We start from the raw sequence: 19,492 nt of genomic DNA, 5'->3' as shown, positions 1-19,492 counted from the left end.
GGCGGCCGTGAGCCAATGGGAGGCGGCGGAGGAGGACGGCGGCAGGAGGCCGGTCCCCTCAGGCTCCCTCCGATAAGATGGCGGCGGGGCGGGCGATGGCGGCGGCCGCGGCTTTGTCTGCGCCCAGCGCCTGAGCGCGGACCCGGCCCGGGCGGCAGCTCCGCTCCGAGCAGCGACGGCGGAGTCATGACCGCAGAGCCCGTGAGGTACGGCCGGGCCGGGCGGCTCCGCGGCGGCCGCGCGGGGTGGGGCGGGGCCGGGCCCGGTGCGGCGCAGACATGATGGGACGGCCGAGGGCGGGAAGCGGGATGGCGGCGGAAGAGCAGCGCCGCGCTCGGGCCCGGCGCGGAGGGCGGACGGGACCGCGCCGTGCCGGGGGAAGGCCCGGGGGCCGCCCCCGCCCCACGTGTGAGCGCGGCGGGGAAGCTCCGCCGAGCCCGAGCCGGGCGCAGGCCGCCGCCGCCGGGCCGCTCGGTCCGGGCCTGGGCTGAACGGCGCTAACTGAAAAACCCCCGGGAAGTCGGGCTGGGAGAGGCGCCATGTTAAAGTGTTAATAGTTGTCTTTGTGTGCTTTCGGTTTTGTGTGAATCCCCGGGGCGCTGACCCCCGCAGTCCATCGCCCGCAGACATCCCTCGTGCCTGAGGCGCTACACGAGCCCTGAGGTGTTGTGGCTTGACCCACACAAATGCTGCGCACATCTTCGGACCGCGTTAGAGAAGCAGCGCTGTGTCTTTAGTACTCATCACTCTGGCTTTAGTGCTGAGCCTCGGGTAAAGTTTTTTCTGCGGTCATATTTGTGTATCTTCACCTCTCGCCTTATTTTGAGGAGTTCGTAACTACTGTGTCGTTTCAGACAAAAGTTACAGTGTTTTTTCTCTTCTTTCATATTGCTTGGTTTTGAGGTCTCAAGATTTCCAGTTAGGAATCTAGAAAAAAGAGGGGTTTGATGATAATCATTATTAGTGATGCTGATCACATGCTGATGTAGGTCATGAGCGTTGCTAATACACATTATTTGGTGCATGACTTCCCAGCAGTTAGCAGTTTCTTCTGCGTGTTCTCTTTCTTACTTTGTAAGACAGGGATTGTCCATCTCTCATCCTTTCTCCTTCTCGCTCCTACTTTCTCCCCTCTGTGTTGTTGAAGTTCTTTGACAGTTTAAACAACTTTTGTTGGAGTGATTATTTTGCTGTGTAGACTGAAGTCCTAATTAAGGAGCTTTCTCCTTTTTCTTCTCCAGCCCTTGAAAATCAAGCGTAGAGTTTGATTTTTGTAGAACAAAAAGATCTGAGTTACTAATATTTATAGAGTGATTTGCAGTCTTCATTAGTATTTTATATTCTGAAAAATGCACTTCCATTTGGACCACTTGGCTTTTTGTCTTATTGTGGTTCTCATATTTTTTTCCCTGTTGTCTGTAATCTTGTCTTTTTTTTGAACACTTGTTCATGGTCAGTAATATGCAGGGTTTGTACTAAATGCTTTCCCAAATCTGATGTTATTGGTGCAACAATTAGCATTAATAGCACGAGGCTGTTTGGAGGAAGAGGATACAGCAGCTCATACATTTTCCATGCAATTCTTAGATTACCTGCAGAGAGGATGGGATTATTTCAGATTATTTGTGACCTCGAAGATCAAAAAGCCTGGACAGAACAGATCTGAGAGCGTGTGCAATTTCTGGGTGGGATCTGCCCACACAACAAGCAGCCCTGTGCCAAACTGCTTTGAAGCAGACATCACAACTTTTTGGTGCTCCAAACTTTCCTTCTGTTCATGAGATCAGTTCTCACTCAGCTTCAGTGTTTCTTACAATTCCCATCCCGTGTAGAGCTCATCCTGAGCTGTTTGTATTCACAAGGTCTGTGCAGGAGCTGGGCCTGGCCCTGGACACAGTTCTTCTTAACCCTGGAGCTGGGGAGAAGCAAATGAAAGAGAAAAACCCTGTCTTCCTCTTGTTCCCTTTCCCCACAAGTGCTGCTGGCTGTCAGCGTTTCTGTCACTTCCTCTGCTCTCTGCACTTTCCTCCATGTCAGAGGTGTGCAGAAATAAAGGACTGGGTGATTGCTGTTAGAATTCTTGGAAAGATGTGCAAAAAAGCTGAATTTGGATGGAAAATCTATTCCCAGCACTTCTGGAAGATTGACTTAGAGTGTTTCAGAGAAAAATCATCAATCAATACTAGTCTGCTCCTGGAGAAGTTTTAAACTTTCGTTAAAAGAATAAATAAAGAATAGTTTTATTTAATATTAAGATCCTTGGAGCCTCCCATGTACCAAATGAGAAATTTAGAATGATGAAAACTGGAGTAACCTCCTGAGAAACTTATAAAAAGTACTGCCTCTGTAAATATTTATAAAAATGCCTCAATAGCTTTTGCCCCAAAAACTACTTTTTTTTTTTTTTTTTTTTTTTTTTTTTTTTTTTTTTTCCCTTGTCCTTTCCTATTTAAGAGATGAGTCTTTGTCATAGTGACCTAACCTGTTCCTACCACTTTATACATTGTACAAAATAAGCATAGCAAATCTTCCTCACTTGAACTATCTGGTAGTCAATCAATGTAGGTTTTTTGGTTTTGTTTTGTTTTTTGAAGTTGGCAAAATAGGCTTTATTCTTGTTTGTTTTTTTTTTTTAAATCCAGATTTTTCACCTTGCATCGTTATATTGGCCATTTGCTTTTAAAGTTTCTGTGAAATCGTCTGCATTTTTGAGTCAGATGAATGTCTTTGTTCTGAGTGATATTGCAGGGCCGTTTGAGGTGTGTTACTTGATGCCACAATGATATAATTGGAAGTAAGTCAACACCAATCTTCTGTATTCCCTGAAGGGCCAGTGAAAGTTCTCTGTCTTCCACACTGTTCTGGAATGGGCACAGGCAGATTCCTCGGTTCTTCCTGAAGAAGAGCAAAACTGTGTCATCTTCTGTGCCAGGTGTGGCCCAAAACCAATAACTGCAGCGCTTAAATGAAATTCTCTGGGACGGGAACTTACTTCAGAGACTTTGTTATTCCTGGTTTTGTGCAATGCTTTCTCTTGGGGCTTTGCAAACTTCGTGTCAGGGTCTTTATAGGGCTCAACTGAAGGTATCTTCTCCAGGAAACAGTTTGGTGTGTTAGAGGGGCATTTAATACAGATTCCCCAACAGGGTGACTTTAACATTGTGAGAATTGAAATTCTCAGTTCTGTTACAGACTAACTCCTTGTCCCCTCTGCTTGAAGGATAGGAAAGAGAGTGCTTTTTATTTGCCTCTACCTCACCAAAAGAAAATACCCAAATAATGCTAAAATGTGCTGTGTTCAACATAAAAACAAATGTCTGCAGCCTGTGACCAAGTACATTTTAAATTGGATTACCAGGAGTGTCTTTTATAAAGGGAAGGCCTAAGGATAGTGCTGAACCTCCTGAAATCACATTTTGTATCACTGGAGCTCAGCTCCTGCCTGCAGGTGATGTGGAAACATGAAGGAGTTCATGGATGGGTCAGTGGCACGTGTTTCCCTTGGTGTGGCAGCAGGAGAAACTGTAGAAATTCAGTGGCAAATATAATGGAAGGTTTTATGTTGACTTTAAAAGAGGTGAAGTGCTCTGATTTATTTACTAAAGGAAGAGGATAAAGGAGATGAAATGTATTTATCACTTAAGGTGGGTGATGGATTGGTTTGTGTTGGGTTTGGGGTTTTTTTTTGTTAGAAAAGGAATGAAACCTTGAAAAAAAAACCAGGAACTTGATGACACAGGTTTCTGACCAATGTCAGCTAGTGCCATTGAAGCAGTTTATTTGCAAGTCCAAAAGCTGCATAGTTGTAGAAATTTCTGTCTGAGTGGGTCCAACTGTAGGTTTTAATGGGTTCATCCTAGAAGCTTTGTTGGGCAAATGCCTCTGTTATGTAAAGCAAAACTAAAAAATAAGCAATAAATTTGAGGCTGAGATGGCTTTTCTCTTGGAAAATAAAACCCTGTCCTTGGGATGAGCTACAACCCTCAAAGCTGTGGCAGCTGTGATTGGGAGAATGTGGGAGAGTTGAAGGGCCCGGCTTTGATTCTCAGCAGAGCTGGTCCTGAAGGAGGTTTTGTGGAGAACCTGTGACCAGCCCCAGGGAGCAGAAGGCAAATGAAGCAAAAAGCATTTTTAGAGTTTGGGGTCCCTGATGCTCTTGGTCGTGTTGCCCTTCCTTCTCACAGAGAGCGTTTAAGCATTTTAAACACAGCTTGGTTTGTGTGTTGCATGTGCTAGACTGAGCTTCCTTTTCTCAATCAGCAGAGGAAGGTGTGCACTTTGCATGGTTTTTGTCTCATAAAGGTGAAAATGTTGTGTTTAGATTTTCAGGTGGTGGCTTCAGTCTTTTTCAGCTTGCAGGGTGTTTCACAGTTGAAGTTGCGCTTCAGTGTGGCACTGAAACCAACCTAACAATGACATTGTTTGTCTTACTTTTGCCTTGTGGGTTTGTGATGATGTTGCTTGTCTGGGTTCTTTTAAAGATCCCATTAAAGAAACAGGTTAAAAACGAAGTTGGGTTTTTTTTTTTTTTTTCACTTTTTAGTGAATGAAGTGTGATAACTCACACCATGTCAACAGATAGAAACTGTGTAATCCTCCTTGAACAGAATAAAGGGTCTCTCAGTGACTTTGAACTGTTGCTTTCTTATTCCCCTTGAGTGTCTGGAGGAAGATAATTCTGTTTACTTGTCTGAACCTGTTATGCTGTATTTATACTCCAAAATTACTTCACCCACATCATTGAGTGTCTTCAACTGTACCAGGGATCCCTTGATTAAGCCCCCATGGATTAAAAGTCAGTTCTAAACAAAGTTAAAAATTGAGTGTGTGTTAAGAAAGTGTTAGGTGCCGTGTTGGGGCTTTTGTTCCTTTTTGCTCTGAAGAATTTTTTCCCCATAAGTTACCAAGGAGACTATGTCGTACTTAAGGCTATTTGACAAAACAAAGGGATGGTCGAAGCTCGGAGGAGGGTGGGGTTTTGAGGCAGGTGAAGGGCAGAGCTTCAGGTAGCCTCTCTCTCTGGTTTTCGGCGTTCGGGGAGAAGGCACGGCTGGCTTGGTGCTCCTGCTGGAGGATTTCACTGCAGTCCAGTCTTGGGAAATCTTGCCATCATCTGCTCACCCTGGAATTCTGTGTTTCTCTGCCGCCCTGTGAGAGCTGAGCCAGCCCTGCCCTGCCATCGTGGTTCCATCAGCGCTGCTCCTCTGCTGCAGTGACCCTGCATCCCCTGCCCTGCTGGGACACCCTGCCACTCCACAGCTACCCAGACTGTTTTTTCTCTGTTCCACCTTGGTGCTCTGAGGATCCTACAAAAGCACCAAGACCAAGCTGCCCTGGGTTTTTCTAAAGCAAAGTCCTCGAAGGTCTTGGTACCGTTTTTGTTATCAATGCTGTAGGTTTTTTTGTTGTTGTTGTTTGTTTTGTTTGCGTGTTTTATACATACCAGTAAAGAACTGCTATTTCTATTTCCACAATCTTTTGCCTAAAAGCTTTTAACTGAAAAAATTATAATTGGAAAAAAAAAAGGTGGTAGTAGTTTACATTCTCCATTCCAAGGGAAGCTTCAGCTTTCCCTAGCAAATACCTGTCTTCCCAAACCAAGACAGTGCAGAGCCTCTGATGAAGTGCTGGGTGCCTCCATCTCTTTTCAGTCAGAGCTTCAGTGTTCAGCTATTTTCTGATGTATCTGATCCAGTCGGTTCAATGTGGTACAATTCCTCCTAAACGCCAGAGGAGTGTTTTTCTGTGATAATGGTCAAACATGAGCAGCTCACCCCAAGGTTTGGGGCCTCCATCTGTGGAGTCACTCCAGCCTTGGCTGGACACTGGCCCGGGTGACCTGTACCTGTCTCTGCTCGTGCTGGGGCTTGCACTGAGCTCAGAAGTCCCTGGTGTGGGGTGCAGGAGGAAGGAGAGGGCTCAGTGTGGGTGGCACCAGGTGTGTGCAGGGTCTGAGGGTTTGTGTCCTTGGCCACTAGAGCTGCTTCATGCCAGCACAAACAGATTGTGACTCCTGAGTGTAAAGCCTCACTTGGTTTGGCAGAATTGCTGTTCAGTGTAATAAGTAAGGTCTAAAATACCAATCTGATCCAGGACTTACAGTGTCATGTTGCTTTTGCCTGCAGAAAACCATTGTTGAGTTAAAAGACAAACACTGGGATGAAGTGCTCTGTTTCCTTGCCATTCTAAAACCATCTTTTACTTGTTCAAGTAATATAATGATAGGCTGATTCTGTTTTCTGGTTTTGTATTTTTTCTGATAGAAGTAGGTTTCTTATGACATGGCAGATGTGGTGTTTTCACTCTATTTTTTTTAAATTGAGATAAGAAAATGAAACAACTCCTACTGGAGGTTTTATCCTCTTTCACTCCCACAGCTTTAAGCTATTTCATTCATGTGTTGACATATTGACATATTTTATGTGAAACAACAATGTAGGCTCTACCCTCTTGACTGAAACCTTTAAATTGGGCCAGTTCTAACTGTTTTCCTTCTCATCAGCAAAAACTTTCATGGAGATTTGCAGGTGACAGAATACTGGCCTGATTATATCAAGGCTCAGGAGTAGCCTCTTTTGCCACCATGCTCAATAAATATTGAGAGTTTTGCTGTGGGTTGTTGAATTTCTGCTGTTAACACAGGGACACAGTCTGAAGCACAGGACAGTTGTCTACAGACCAGCAGTTTAAAAGTACATCTGGTTTTATTTTTCTTTAATTATTTTTCCTAAGGATTGTTTAATTTTGTCTGCTTTATAGTTGTTCTGTAGTGTTTCGGTTTCAAAGGTGAAAAAAAGACTGAGACTTAATTTGAAGCAACTGTAAACATGAATTTAAAAAACTTGTGCCTTGAACTATTTTAAAAGTTTAAACATGGAAAAATCTTAGACAAGTGTTGAATTTAAGGAAGGCATATGGTTAAAAAAAGCATATTTGTCAGCATTGGGATAGATAAAAGCTGGAAAGGACTCCTGTGCCACTTTCAGGAGCCACATGAAATGCAGATGGGGGATTTGTTTAGAGTGATAGTTTGTAGGTGTTTGTTTTAAGAAAATGCAGCTTTCAAATTACTGTTCCAGATGTTGGCAATAACTGGGATATTCCCCACCTGTACTTTTAAAGTGTCTGAAGAAAGCAAATAGGAACTGAGTGCAATAACAAGGTTTTCAGTGTAGTTTCAGGGAGCAGTCCAGTGTGTCCTGGGTTTGCTGCTGAAGTGGTCAGTGCTGCTCCTTCCACTGCCCTGGTTATGAATTTTCATCACCTCACCTGCCTTCAGAAGAAATACGACCTTGTGAGTGTGTGGCAAATTGGATCCAAATAAAAACTGTTTGTTAAAATTTAATTTGTCCAGGGTGAGGTGATTTGCTTTGGGGAAGCACAGTCAGCTGGCACAGGGGCTGAGGTGGGTTCCCAGTGTGTCCCTGCCCCTCCTCAGCTGGGAGGGCAATGAGAAGTTCAGGTTGAGATAAGGACAGGGACAGCACCCAGCAATTGCCATTATGGGCAAGCAGACTCTGCTTGGGGAGATCAGCTTGGGGAATTTATTGCCAATCCAATCAGAGTAGGGTAATGAGGAATAAATCCCCAATGTTAAAATACCTTCTCCCCAGCCTTCCTTTCTCCCAGGTTCAATTTTATTTGAATCTCTGCCTCCTCCTGGTGAGCAGTGCAGGGGCATGGGGGCTGTGGTCCAGCTCATCACACTCCTCCATGTGGGCTCCCTCCCATGGGAGATGGTTCTCCATGGACTTCTCCCATGTGGGTCCTTCCCATGGGCTGCAGCTCTTCCCAAACTGCTCCAGCGTGGTCCTTTCCCATCCCACGGGCTTCAGGAAGGAGCTGCTCCAGTGGAGGGTTCCCGTGGGCTCACCCTGAGCAGGTGTGGGCTCCTCCTGATGCCTTGAGAGGCTGAGCTGCAACAGAGGCTGGGCAGTGTTAAAGGAATAAAGTAGGGGTTTATTAAAAAGGCTTTCAAAGGATCCACCTTGGGCAGTACAAGAGCCTGGCTGTGGCTACACCCAAGATGGACCAGTTTTCACACTTTTATAAGTTTTGGTCCATTTCAATATTGGGGTTAATTGTCCAATTACAGCTTCAGGTAATGAAGTCCCATCCTCCCAGTTTGCTCTCCTCAATTCACTGTTGTCTGCACTTTTGGGGCCTGAAGCTGCAGTGGTGTCCTTGGTTCTGGGGCTGGAGAAGGATTGTTTTGTCTGACTGAGCTGTGAGGAGAACCTGCTCACACTTTGTATGAAGTTCAGAGTTACATTCTAATGCAGTGCAGAATCTGGAGAATATGAAAGCTAAAGCTTAAGCCATCCTTCCTGTGACCCTGATGTGCCTCCTCCCCTCCTTCTCCCCTGGCCTCGGTGTCTGCAGGGTTGTTGCTGTCACATACTTGCTCCTCTCTCCAGCTGCTGTTTTGCAGCAGGTTTTTTCCCTTCCCAAATATATAATCCCAGAGGCCCTGTGGGCCCTGCTGAGGGGCTCAGCCTTGACCAGCAGCGTGTCCCTCTTGGAGCAGGCTGCTGTTGGCTCAGCTGGACATCAGGGAAGCTTTTGGCATCTCTGCACAGAAGTTTGTCAGCCCTGTAGCCCCCCACTACAAAACCTGGTACAGGTAACAACATCCAGGGAACTGCTCTCAACAGCCAGTTGGAATGAAGCGTGTTATGTCTAGATTAGGACACAACCTGTCTGGCTCTTTATTTAGTCTCGTTATTAGTGGACTCATTTATGGGTAATTTGCCTGCTTTGGGTGATTTGTTATCGTGGTTATTGTTTGTTATCATGGATATTATGGCTTGTAAGGGCCAGGCATTTATTGTTTGCTTTAACAGCGTTTGCTCTGGATGTAGGTGAGGAATGGTGCGTTCCGAGGCAGCTCCCAAGGTCACAAATCAGGTTCATGGGCAAACCAATAATAGCAGGGCACCTTCCCTTTCAGTCCTGCTTTAATTAGGCTGAGCAGTGTTGAAATAGCTCTACAGTGGTGGGGAAGCCATTTGCTCAGAAAACTCAAGTGTGAAAACACTAATAAAGAGCATGGGGACTGTCAGTGTAGAGGAGCCTGTTTGCCTCAGTAGTGCTTCAGAGATGATTCTACAGTTTTAGGCTCCTGTGTTTATTAAAAACCACACATTTATAGATTGTGATCAATTCAACAGTGGCTGGGTCTGTACTGCAAAGAATAAGCATTTTACAGTAGAAGTTTTAAACAAAAACAATAGATTATTATTCTCAAGTATAAATGAACAACATAAAACTGGTTTTGTACAAAACCAGATAAAGCATTGCCCTAAATTAACATTTCTCTCTAGTGAAGTATATTAAGTGTAACACCTTTACTTAGATTTGACCTGGTATTCCTTAACAAAGGCTTATGGTACAAAATGATGAACAATCCAGAGAAAAAGCAAGTTGAGAAGACTTTTTAGGACTAGTTTGTATATCATCTTTTTTGGTTGGTTATCAGCAAGAACATTTTGCTCTGAAAATGATAATTTTACGTTAATTAGGATAAGAGTTAATGAATAGTAGTAGATAATATTCCAAGTATTAGTCACAAAGACGCATACTATTCTGAATTCATTCTGTAATGACAACACTAATACTAAACTCATCTGTAGCTCCCATTTTCTTGCTAAAATGCTGTTACCAAAACAAGTTATTTATAAACTAAATGAGCAGAATTCCACATGTGTGGCTTTTTTGCTGTTGTTGTTTTTACTACCAAAGATGTACTTTCTTGTGGCCTTACTAAATGTGCTTTATTTCTTCGGACCATCTGGAATGGATATAAAATCTCTTTATATGCTTTTATTATCAAATAATTCTGAACAACTCTAATTTTTTTTTTCACTTAATGCGAGTAAATTGTCATTAAATCTCCTTTCTAAAGGAGAGCCTGCAAGCTGTTAAGACTGCAGTGTACCATTATCATCTTCTGTAATGTTTTCCAAGTATGCCTTCCACCCATGAGAAAAAGGGAAGCCCAAGATTAGGGAACTGGCAGTTGTGTAGCAGCATGAGTCCAGTAATTAGAGGGAAAGACTTTTGGACAGATTGAGAGAAAAATTTTAAGGCACTCTTGAGAGTTAAAGAGCTTTGTTCTGCTCTTTCAGACTTGCTCCAGTGATTGATGGTACATATGTAGTCTCAAAAGGAAAGTGCCCTTCACTTATGCAGAAAACCTTTTCATTGCAAAGTGCTATTTTTGTTTAATTTTGAATACCTCAGGAGATTTAAAGAAATTACAGATGATTTTTTTTTTTTAATGGATGGTATATGCTGTTTTATGTGGTTACTTTCACTGGTTGGAATAGTCACTGGCTTTGGTGTGAGGATATTCACTCATGGCTCAAGAGAGCATTCACCTGCACGTCCTTCTGCTAAAATGAGATTTTATTTTTTCTAGCAATAGCAAATTGAAAGTGAGAAGTTAATAAATTTACATGTTCAGAGAAACAGTAGTGATGGTAAAGGTGACTGCTCAGGTTGAATATTCAAAAATTCTTACAACCAATAAAACAGGCACAGAAAAGGTAATTTCTTCTTGCTATGAGAAGACTATTTTGAAATGAATGGGGAAACAAAGAGTGGGAAGGGTGGAAAGCTTTATCCTTCATCTGGGCTCACTTCTGCTGGGGATAGAGTAGGTCAGGAGTGGGAAAAGTGTCTGGAGCAGCAGATAAGGGGTGATGAGTCAGGACAGAGCAGCTGCAGATTCCAGAGGGCTGATAAGGAGGGCAGGGAGCAAACAGCTCAGTGGCACCTCCTGAACTGAGCTGACCATCCTTGGCTTGGGTAGGGGCAGCTGGAAGTGCCTTGTCCTAGGAAATTGCAGGAGTTTTGGGAGAAATAAACGATGTAAAATGCCTGGGGGTAACATGGGGGTTATGAAATGCAACAGCTTCTTAAGGCAAGCCTGGGATCGAGGTGTTGTTGCTTTTTACTGTGATCAGTGATGTACTCAGGGGCTGTTCCTGAGGTCTAAAAGTGTCTAGTGAAAATTGCCAGGGGATTATTTTTATGAATTATTCATCAGCGCTCAAACAGATCATCAAAGGGATGATCTGGTCCTGCACGGTGGTTTCTTACAAAATTACCAGCACACAACATGTATGTAGATGGTAGATTTAATACAAGTTTTGCAGCTTCCGTATTCAGTGGATCTGTCATATTCACTGAACTCTTCACTGTCATATTCACTGGACCTGTTTGATTCTAAGTTTGCAGGTGAAACTCTTCTGTTAGTTCTAGTGGTTTCAAAAAGGTGACATTTTTAGTAATAAAATAAGATTTTACTCTTCTTACCTATCTGGTCTCTGACAAGTAGAATATTAATTTTTTGCTGTCTTCACGTCAGCAGCATTACCACTCTGACTTTGCTGAATGTTGTCAGTAACTGTAAATGGTGAAAAGTGACTTAAAATAGACTTTTAATGCTTTTTTGTCAATAAGGCTGCACCTACTATTTCACTCAGTATTTGGTAGAAATAAATGGTTTTTATTTGCTCTGATATACTCACGCAGAAACAAATGTTTAAATCTCTGGTGGATGTGTTTAATTGAGATTAAACATAAGCTTTCAAACTTGATAAATTGGAGTAAGATGTGTAACTCAGAGTATTACTTGTATTTCAACAGTGAAAGCAAGTTGAATACTTTGGTACAGAAACTCCATGACTTCTTGGCTCACTCATCAGAAGAATCTGAGGACGCCAACTCTCCTCCAGCATTGTCTAAAAAAACAAGTATAGGTAAAAAGACATTTTATCTTCATTTTCAATGGATTTGTGACTCTAAAGTCAAATAACTTGATGTTGTTATTTCATTATATCGCATTTCACTGGGGTAATTATACCAAGTCTTAATCTGATTTAAGTGGTGATAGCTTGAGAAATACACAACAGGCCTTTGATACAATATTTCTTTCAGTTCTGGATCTTTCTGAAGGTGAAAAAATTTAATCTTGTGATAATTTCCCTTCTCTGAAACATGAGATATCAAATACACAGGTATTTGCTGTGCTTGGAGTTCCTTGTTCAGAGTTCCTGAGTTTATAAATGCAGTGTCTTGGTTTTTCTGCTCTAGTAATGCTTTTGCAGTCCTTGTAGGTGTGGAGGAAGTTCTGGAGATTATGCTTTCGTAGCACTTTGAAAAAGATTCCTACATATAATCTGGAAACATTTGAAAAGAAAAAGAATACTTTTTAAAAAAACTAGAGTCCTACATTAGGTCAAAATGGATATTGGAAATTTTTACTTCTGAGTTAGAAATAGGTAATGAAGTTTAAACACTTTGATGATAGTGATGAAAAGTGAAATTATTTGATGTGTACTGAATAAAATCTGTTTCCAAATTTAACTGGTTAAATTTGTTTCTCAGTTTAGCTTGGACTGGATACAGGTGCAAAACCTTTCAATCTCTACTGCTTAATGAGCTAAAAGTTGTGTTAATGTGGTGGAGTGCAGGAGAAGAGTGTGCTGGCTGTATTACAGAGCTTATTTCCAAACTCCTGTTGTCTTAAGTCATGTCTTCCATGGGTTTTCTGGCGTGTCGTTTTTATCTTTTCATGTTTTGTTTAGAGAGAGAATCTGCTGCATGTGGTATTCACCTCCTCGTGTCAGCATCAAACTGAACTGTTAGCACAGGAAAACGAAACTGCTCGTGTGGTGCTTCAGCAGAGCAGTAAAATAAACTGTAATGTAGATGCATCTCAAAGTGAAATTTTGCTGAGGATCACACTGGAAAAAGAAACCTTCTCCCCTTATCCTCTGTAGTTAAAAATTAGCATTTGGTTCCTTGCCGTAAAACACAGATTGTCTTTGAAATGGATACTCTTGCAAATTCGTAGCAGACGTATTTTAGTGTTGCTTTTGAGATCTAAAAGAACATATTAAAGTCGAAGAGTCAGGATTAAACACTTCAATATTAGGAAATGCCAGAATTTACTGTGCAAATTTCCTTCCCTTCCCAGTGTTCTGTGCATTCCCAATGTTCTGTGCATAATGAAAATGTCTGTAGCAACTGTGTTTGCTTTTGTTTTTTTAATGAGAGCGTGCCCATTACACCAACAGAAGTCATGGATGTGACTGGGGCCAAATCAGATTTATTTACCAGCATTTGGAGGATATGTGAACTGTTGGGTAGAGTGTTGTGAGGAGAGGGATGATGATGAAGGTGTTTAAGTGTGGCCCAGAAAGGCTGGATGTTAGAAATCAGTTGGGTATTAGCTGATATTACTTCATACCTGAAACTTTTGTCCCTTCCACACACAGAGGTCAGTTAAAACAAGAAGCAACACTTGCTTTATAGCCTTAATAATGTTCTTTATCCCCTCTGCACTGGAACTGGATGTCTCCCTCCTTTGCACTGCATGGCTGCCAGCAGGAGAGTCACAGGGAGCTCAGGAGAGCCAGGCTGCCTGCTCTTGTTCCAAGAGATGAGCAGCAATCCCAGGGGAAGCTCTGCTCCCTGATAGCCCTGGAGTGGCTGGGCAGGAGCAGCCAAGGTCAGCTCTGAGCTGGGAGGGGATGTCTGCAGCCCCCAGCGTCCCTTGGTGGGCACCAGGAGAAACTGGCACTGCAGCACACTGAGCTGCTTTTGGAACAGCACATGTGCACCAGGCTGGCGGTGTGAGTGCAGAGCCTGCACACACTGGGGCTGCCAGAGCAGGGGAAGCTCTGCCAAGCTCTCCAAGCTGGTATTTTCCATGGGTTTATCACTCAGGCAAAGTTGGTCAAGAGTAGAAGGTGGGCAGTACCCAAGCTCCAGCAGAAATGTCACCCTCCTTCCACATCTCATGTTCCCTCACAACAGGGAATGCCTGTAATATTCTACTGTATTATAAAGAAACTTTAAAAGGCCAAAGCCATTGTCTGCTTCCATTTTGTATTTCCTCTTTCAGATGTGGAAATGGCTGGATGATGTTCCCTGCAATTTACTCAATTCTGCAGAGGTCAAACATCCAGCATTAAATTCTTTAAAGGATTTGGTTTTTTCGAAGTATAGAATTAAATTGTTTGGTTTTCCCCAAAACTGAAGTTTAGGGATAAAGAAGTTGCAGTACTAGTAGTCTTCTGTTAAAATCACAAATAATCTTGATAAGTAACCTGTAATTATACTTCCTACTCAGTAGCATTTGTTAAAATCCTACTGTTCCTAAAGTTTTGGAGCAACTTCATACAAGAATCATTCAATCACTGAACTCCAAACTTTCCCTTCCATTTCCAGGACTGGTGGATTGGAGCAGGTGCCACTAGGTTGCAGCTCTTTATATTCCACAGTTCCTAAGCTTGAGAAATAGGAATTCTCATTAGAACTAGGGTCAAATGGGATTTTTGTCTGTGGTTCCATGATCCCAGATTTAATACTTTGTTTCTTATGTCAAGATGTGTGAGAGAAAATACTTCTGGTAAATTCTTAGTGATCAGCAAAAATGCATTAATGCTATTATTTCTGCATGCAGTTGCACTTGCAGTGCTTCAGTATTTCTTCACCAACAGCAAGGCTTCCAGGGACTGAACTGAAAGGGATTTCTGAATTATTTCTTTAAAATTTATGCCACACAGTGGAATGTCTTTTCAGTTGTGCAGCTGTTTGTCTCTGGAAGTCACAGTTATCTCTGTCCAGGCTGGTGAAACACAAACAATGCTGTGATGTGCAATGTGAATTACTTCTGATGTTCCTTGCATCTCAATGGACTCCTTTAATTTCTCTCCATAGGTAAAAGTAGAGAACCTAAAGGAAGCCCAGCTTCAATGGAGAACAACAGGGATGAGGTAGGAATAAAAATGTTTTTGGATTCTAGTTGCATGTCTAGTGCACAGTGTCTGAGTTCACTCTGTTTTACAAGAAATACTTCAGTAATACTGTCAGAAGCACCCATTAATGTCATCCCCCTTCACCTTGTTACTCAGATTGCAGTAGGTAATTACTTATTCTTTAGGCAAATATGCTTCCTTTAAAAAAAAAACCATAAAAATGGATGTACTGGATCTATGTTAAAGTGAGCAGAATTTTTTGTGTGGTGTTATTTGCTTCTCTCTGTTCTATTGGAAACATTCTGGTGGACAAGATTGTAACACTGTAGGGAAAACACAAGTGCCAGTGCCCTGCCTTGGTTTGCCTTTACTGCTGCAAATTCAGGTATTTTCAACTGCTCAGACCTAGCTGTGATCTGAATGCAAAAACCACTGAAAAAATCTGAAGGCAGCCAGTGTTTTCTGGCACATGAGCCACATACCAGGAGTGTGTTGTGCTGGCAGTTTGTGGGTGCAGGCTGCTGCTGCTCCTCACTGCCAGAGCCCTCTGCAAGGGTGTCTTGGCAAAGGGGATGGTTTCTTCATGGAGCAAGGAGAGCATTCCCAGACCTGTGTGAGCTGCTGACTTCTGACCCGAAACTCCAGAGATTCAGTTTAAATGGACTGTTGAAATTGCCAATTATAATAACTGCTTTTCCTGCTGCTCTTTTTAAATTATTTTTTTATAAGGGTACTGGTGATTTCTGAGTTGTTTCTAGTTAATGCAAGAAACTGGTTTTTAACAGTTCCCTTAGATATAAATGTATTGACTTTGACTTTTTTCCTTGTTTCTAGGGAAGTAGTTCTTCGGAAAGAAACAAATCCTTAGGATCTTCCCGTTCCAAAAGGTTGGTTTGGAAAAAAAAAATAAATCAATTACTTTTTGGGTGTGGGAAGCTATAGAAAAGTGGGTGCACTGTTGTCAAATATTTTTGGTCCACACCAGTATAAATCCATGAAGTTAGGAGGTGCTGGTAAAACAAATGTCTCATAGTACACTTAATATTCAAACCATTTCTCAGGATGAAAGCTCAAGATGTTAAAGCTTGATTATTATTTACAAAGACAAGATTATCCCATATCTTCAGGGCAAAGGAGTTTATACAAAAGTTCCTTCAGTCTTTCTATTTGTACATATAGGATTCTTCCAAAAGTGTAATTTGGGTCATACAGAAAAAAGGGTTTTATGTGCTGACTGTTGGGAGAGTGCAGCATCAGACTGTGCTGTTGAGTTGTCCTGTGCAGAAACTGCAATTTGCTGTATCCCTGCTTAATCCTTTTAACTCTTTGATCTAAAAAGTATGGAGTGAATTGTTTACCACCTTCCTGAATCTACAAGAGACAAATTATTTGTGTCCTAAGTCAGGGCAGACTTAGTCCAGTCAAACTGCTCCTCACCTGCTCTCGGCTGATGCTCACTCAAATTCTGTCCTCTGTGATTTTTATTAAATCCCAGTGAACTGTGCAGGGAGTTGAGCTTTCAACAGATGCCTCAGCACTGCTCTTTAGAAGTCTGGATGTCCTTTCACTTCCCTTTTTATCCAGGTTGCTTTATTTTATCATGCCTGCTGGAATTAATATTCTTCAGTCTCCTTTTTGTGTTTGTCTTGATGCTGTATTTGCAAGTGTGGTTTTATATTTGGCTTTAGTTTCTCCCTCATCTTTTGGATCCAGTGTCCTGCTGAACTCTTTTCATTCATAGACTTTCTTTAGTCCTGTTTTTTGCTTCCTGTCTTATCACTGAAGGGATTTTCACTCATCCATTTATCATACTGTACCTTATATTGACAAAACCAGTATCCTGCAGTAGTTCATGCATTGCCTTCAGACTACTGAAAAATTTGATCCATATTTTGTATTATTTTCTCCCCATCCCAACAGAGTAAATTCATTCAGTTTCATGGATTCAGTTTTAAATTGTTTGTGTGGAATTCTGTCAGCTCATCCTTTTGTTCAATAGTTGGCTTTTTAATTTCTTTCAATTTCCTTCATTTTCTTGCAAGCATCTCTTCTGCCAAGATGCTTTTTTGTAATTTGTTAATATCTGTGTGTTCTCTTCATGCTGCCTGTTAAACCTGGAATGATGAATAAAATTCATGAGCAGACATTCACCTGTGTTCCATTGAGACTTCTTTCCTGGAATTGTGACTTTCTTAAACATACATCAAACCTCGATTTTACAACAAAAAGATTTTATTAGTATATACTTCTGTTTCATGTGGGAGGGGAGAAATCCTGAATTTTCCAAACCAGAAAATTATCTTACAATTGGATAGTAATAACTTGGAGCATCCCAGCTCATAATGTCTTTAATTAATTTTAAAAGAACATAGTTTTTCACAGTTCATATGGTGTTTTGCCTGCAAAGCTTACCTGAATTGCAGTTTGTACTGTTTATGAGAACATGGGTTTTTTTCTGTCCATGCAGGAAACCTACAGTTGTAACAAAATATGTTGGGTCAGATGATGAACAAACTGTAGATGAAACTGTAAATGAAGATATTTCAAATGAGAACTCAGAGAATGATGTAGATATGCAAAGCTTGCCTAAAGGTAGGTCATGTCTTTTTTTTGTTTGCTTGTTTCTGAATTCAGCAAATTAGCCAAGATTATGATGCAGCATAAATTATTCACTAGAATGCACATGGATCAGTGAAATGCCTCTTGAAAGTCCTGTTGGTTTTCTGTCCACAAAGAAAGAGGAACCTGAGCACTTTCAGTTTGGAACCCAGCAGATTTTTAATTTCTGGGTGCACAAGGATGTGCTGGTGGCTTAATTTCAAATGCCTGCTCACATCTGTATAAAACCATCACAAAACAGGGGAAATAATTTATTCTGTTGTTTTTCAGGAGTCTCAAGCTCTGTCACTTGGAGGTCTTATTTTACTATTTACTGTCTTCGAGGTTATTAGCAATTAAATCAACAAAAGCAAAATTAACTCTGGGGAGAAAAAAAGCCATTTTTGGATCTATTTTTAAGTACCTTTTAGAAACAGATAATACTGTAGGCCTACATCCCTCTGCTCTTAGCTGCAGTGAGTTGGATTAATCTCCTCCATTTCTCACCTATGAAAGTTGCAGGAAAAATTGCTGCTGTTCACTGCATGAGCAGCAGTATTGAGAGCAGTAACTCTAAAATTATTTTTTCAGAATATTAGATTATTTTCAGTGTCCTCACAACAAAACTGGGCTCTTAAGGAGGGAAAGATGGGTTTTTCCTTCATGTAATTTTGATTAGTACTTTGTTTAAATGAAAATGTCAGATTTTGAATCTTGTTAAAGATAAAGCAGGTTTTATTCTATTGCTTTTTTTTTTTTTTTTTTGTATTTCATACCAAAATAGATGAAGATGAGGGAAACTGAACAGGAAGGGGCAAAGAGAGAAAAGCACAGGGTTTTGAGGGATTTAAGTAATGTCCTTTATTGGTAGCAAGTTCATGTCCTACACCCCCAGCAGTGTGACAATCCTGTCCTGCACGTGCCACAGCAGGAAGAGCAGGTTTTACTCCTCAGCCCATTCAGTCCTTGGTTCTGTCCTACAGCTGCAACACAGATGTAGTTTGAAATGTGTGGTGTTGGATTTTTGGTTTTGTTTTATTTTTTTTCTTTCTTTCTGTGAACATCTGTGCATTCAAAACTATGTTGAGTTTTAGTCAATAGATTGCACTTTTTTTTTTTCCTTTATTAATCAGAATTTCTGCACTTCACTTGGATGTGTAATGGTTTCCAATTTCTAAATAAAATTATTCTAGGTACAGTGGTTGTACAGCCTGAGCCAGTGCTGAATGAAGACAAAGATGATTTTAAAGGGCCTGAATTTAGAAGCAGAAATACCGTTAAAATGAAACCTGAAGCTCCCAAAAAGCGTGGAGGTAAATACAATTTAAAACATCTATTGAAATGGGTTTAAATTGTTGCTTACAACCACATTTGGTACATCTAAAAATTGTTCATATTTCTGATAAATTATGCTAAAAATACCTCCACTCTTCTGGCTTTTTATTAATTAAGGATTTTAGCTGATAGAAATTAGCCTCCATTGCTGCCCCTGCAATGCAGCAGTGAAAGCTAAGATTAGTTCCCATTAAACTCCTCCTTTTCAGTAGGTAAAGGATGCTTCACTAGGTGCACTTGCTTGGTTGCAATCAGGTGTTACAGGTATTCCTTTTTTAAAGGAACATTTGCTGACTCAGCAGGAAAGCAACCATGTTTGAGCAGGGACATGTATGGGCAGATTATCCATCAGTGAGCTAAGAAAAAATCCTAAACCCTCAAACAATATCAAGACTCTTTTGTTTTGCTTTGAAATTGTGGGAAATTCCCTACCAGCGGGCCCTTGTAAGGATTACCTTTGAAAAGGTATTGTGTCAGCTGCTTTTCCTTAGCTGCTGCTAAAACTGGGAAGTTAGGTAGATTATAATACTAACAGAAATTAATTTCTCTCTTTTTTCCCCCAAAAGCAAAGGAGAGGAGGGAGGATTATGTATAATGTAGCCAATAAAGGAGGTAGATATTTTTGTTAACCCTGTTGGCAATATCTCAGCTCACACACCTCCAGCAGTAGCCAGGGTATTCATAAAACAGCTCTTGCACACACTTTTCATCCTTCCCATTGTATCATTTGAGAGCCTTGCTCTCTTTTAACGTAATCTATTGAGTGCTGTTTCTGTGGGTGAAGGGGA

The 19,492-nt window shown here is 41.4% G+C and overlaps 1 protein-coding gene across 5 annotated transcripts in view; it reads left to right on the top strand.

Annotated features, from left to right (window-relative positions):
* Positions 1-19,492, top strand: part of ATRX (ATRX chromatin remodeler) — a 66,913-nt gene continuing 47,421 nt past the window's right edge. For 2 of the 5 annotated variants that reach the window (XR_010745187.1, XM_066333921.1), the window contains exons 1-6: positions 1-206; positions 11,653-11,765; positions 14,734-14,789; positions 15,606-15,658; positions 17,239-17,363; positions 18,563-18,682. Coding sequence is in view for 4 of the 5 variants with exons in the window: in XM_066333921.1 (XP_066190018.1) it covers positions 16-206; positions 11,653-11,765; positions 14,734-14,789; positions 15,606-15,658; positions 17,239-17,363; positions 18,563-18,682 (658 nt within the window). In the remaining variant the exon portion in view is untranslated. Of the gene's footprint in view, positions 207-10,891; positions 10,942-11,652; positions 11,766-14,733; positions 14,790-15,605; positions 15,659-17,238; positions 17,364-18,562; positions 18,683-19,492 lie in introns of those variants that run through there. The other 3 variants (XM_066333923.1, XM_066333922.1, XM_066333924.1) reach the window with 3 other exon arrangements.

Source organism: Sylvia atricapilla, chromosome 21 (assembly GCF_009819655.1).
Source record: "Sylvia atricapilla isolate bSylAtr1 chromosome 21, bSylAtr1.pri, whole genome shotgun sequence".
NCBI classification, from domain to species: domain Eukaryota; kingdom Metazoa; phylum Chordata; class Aves; order Passeriformes; family Sylviidae; genus Sylvia; species Sylvia atricapilla.
This window is presented reverse-complemented; position numbering and strand designations above follow the sequence as displayed.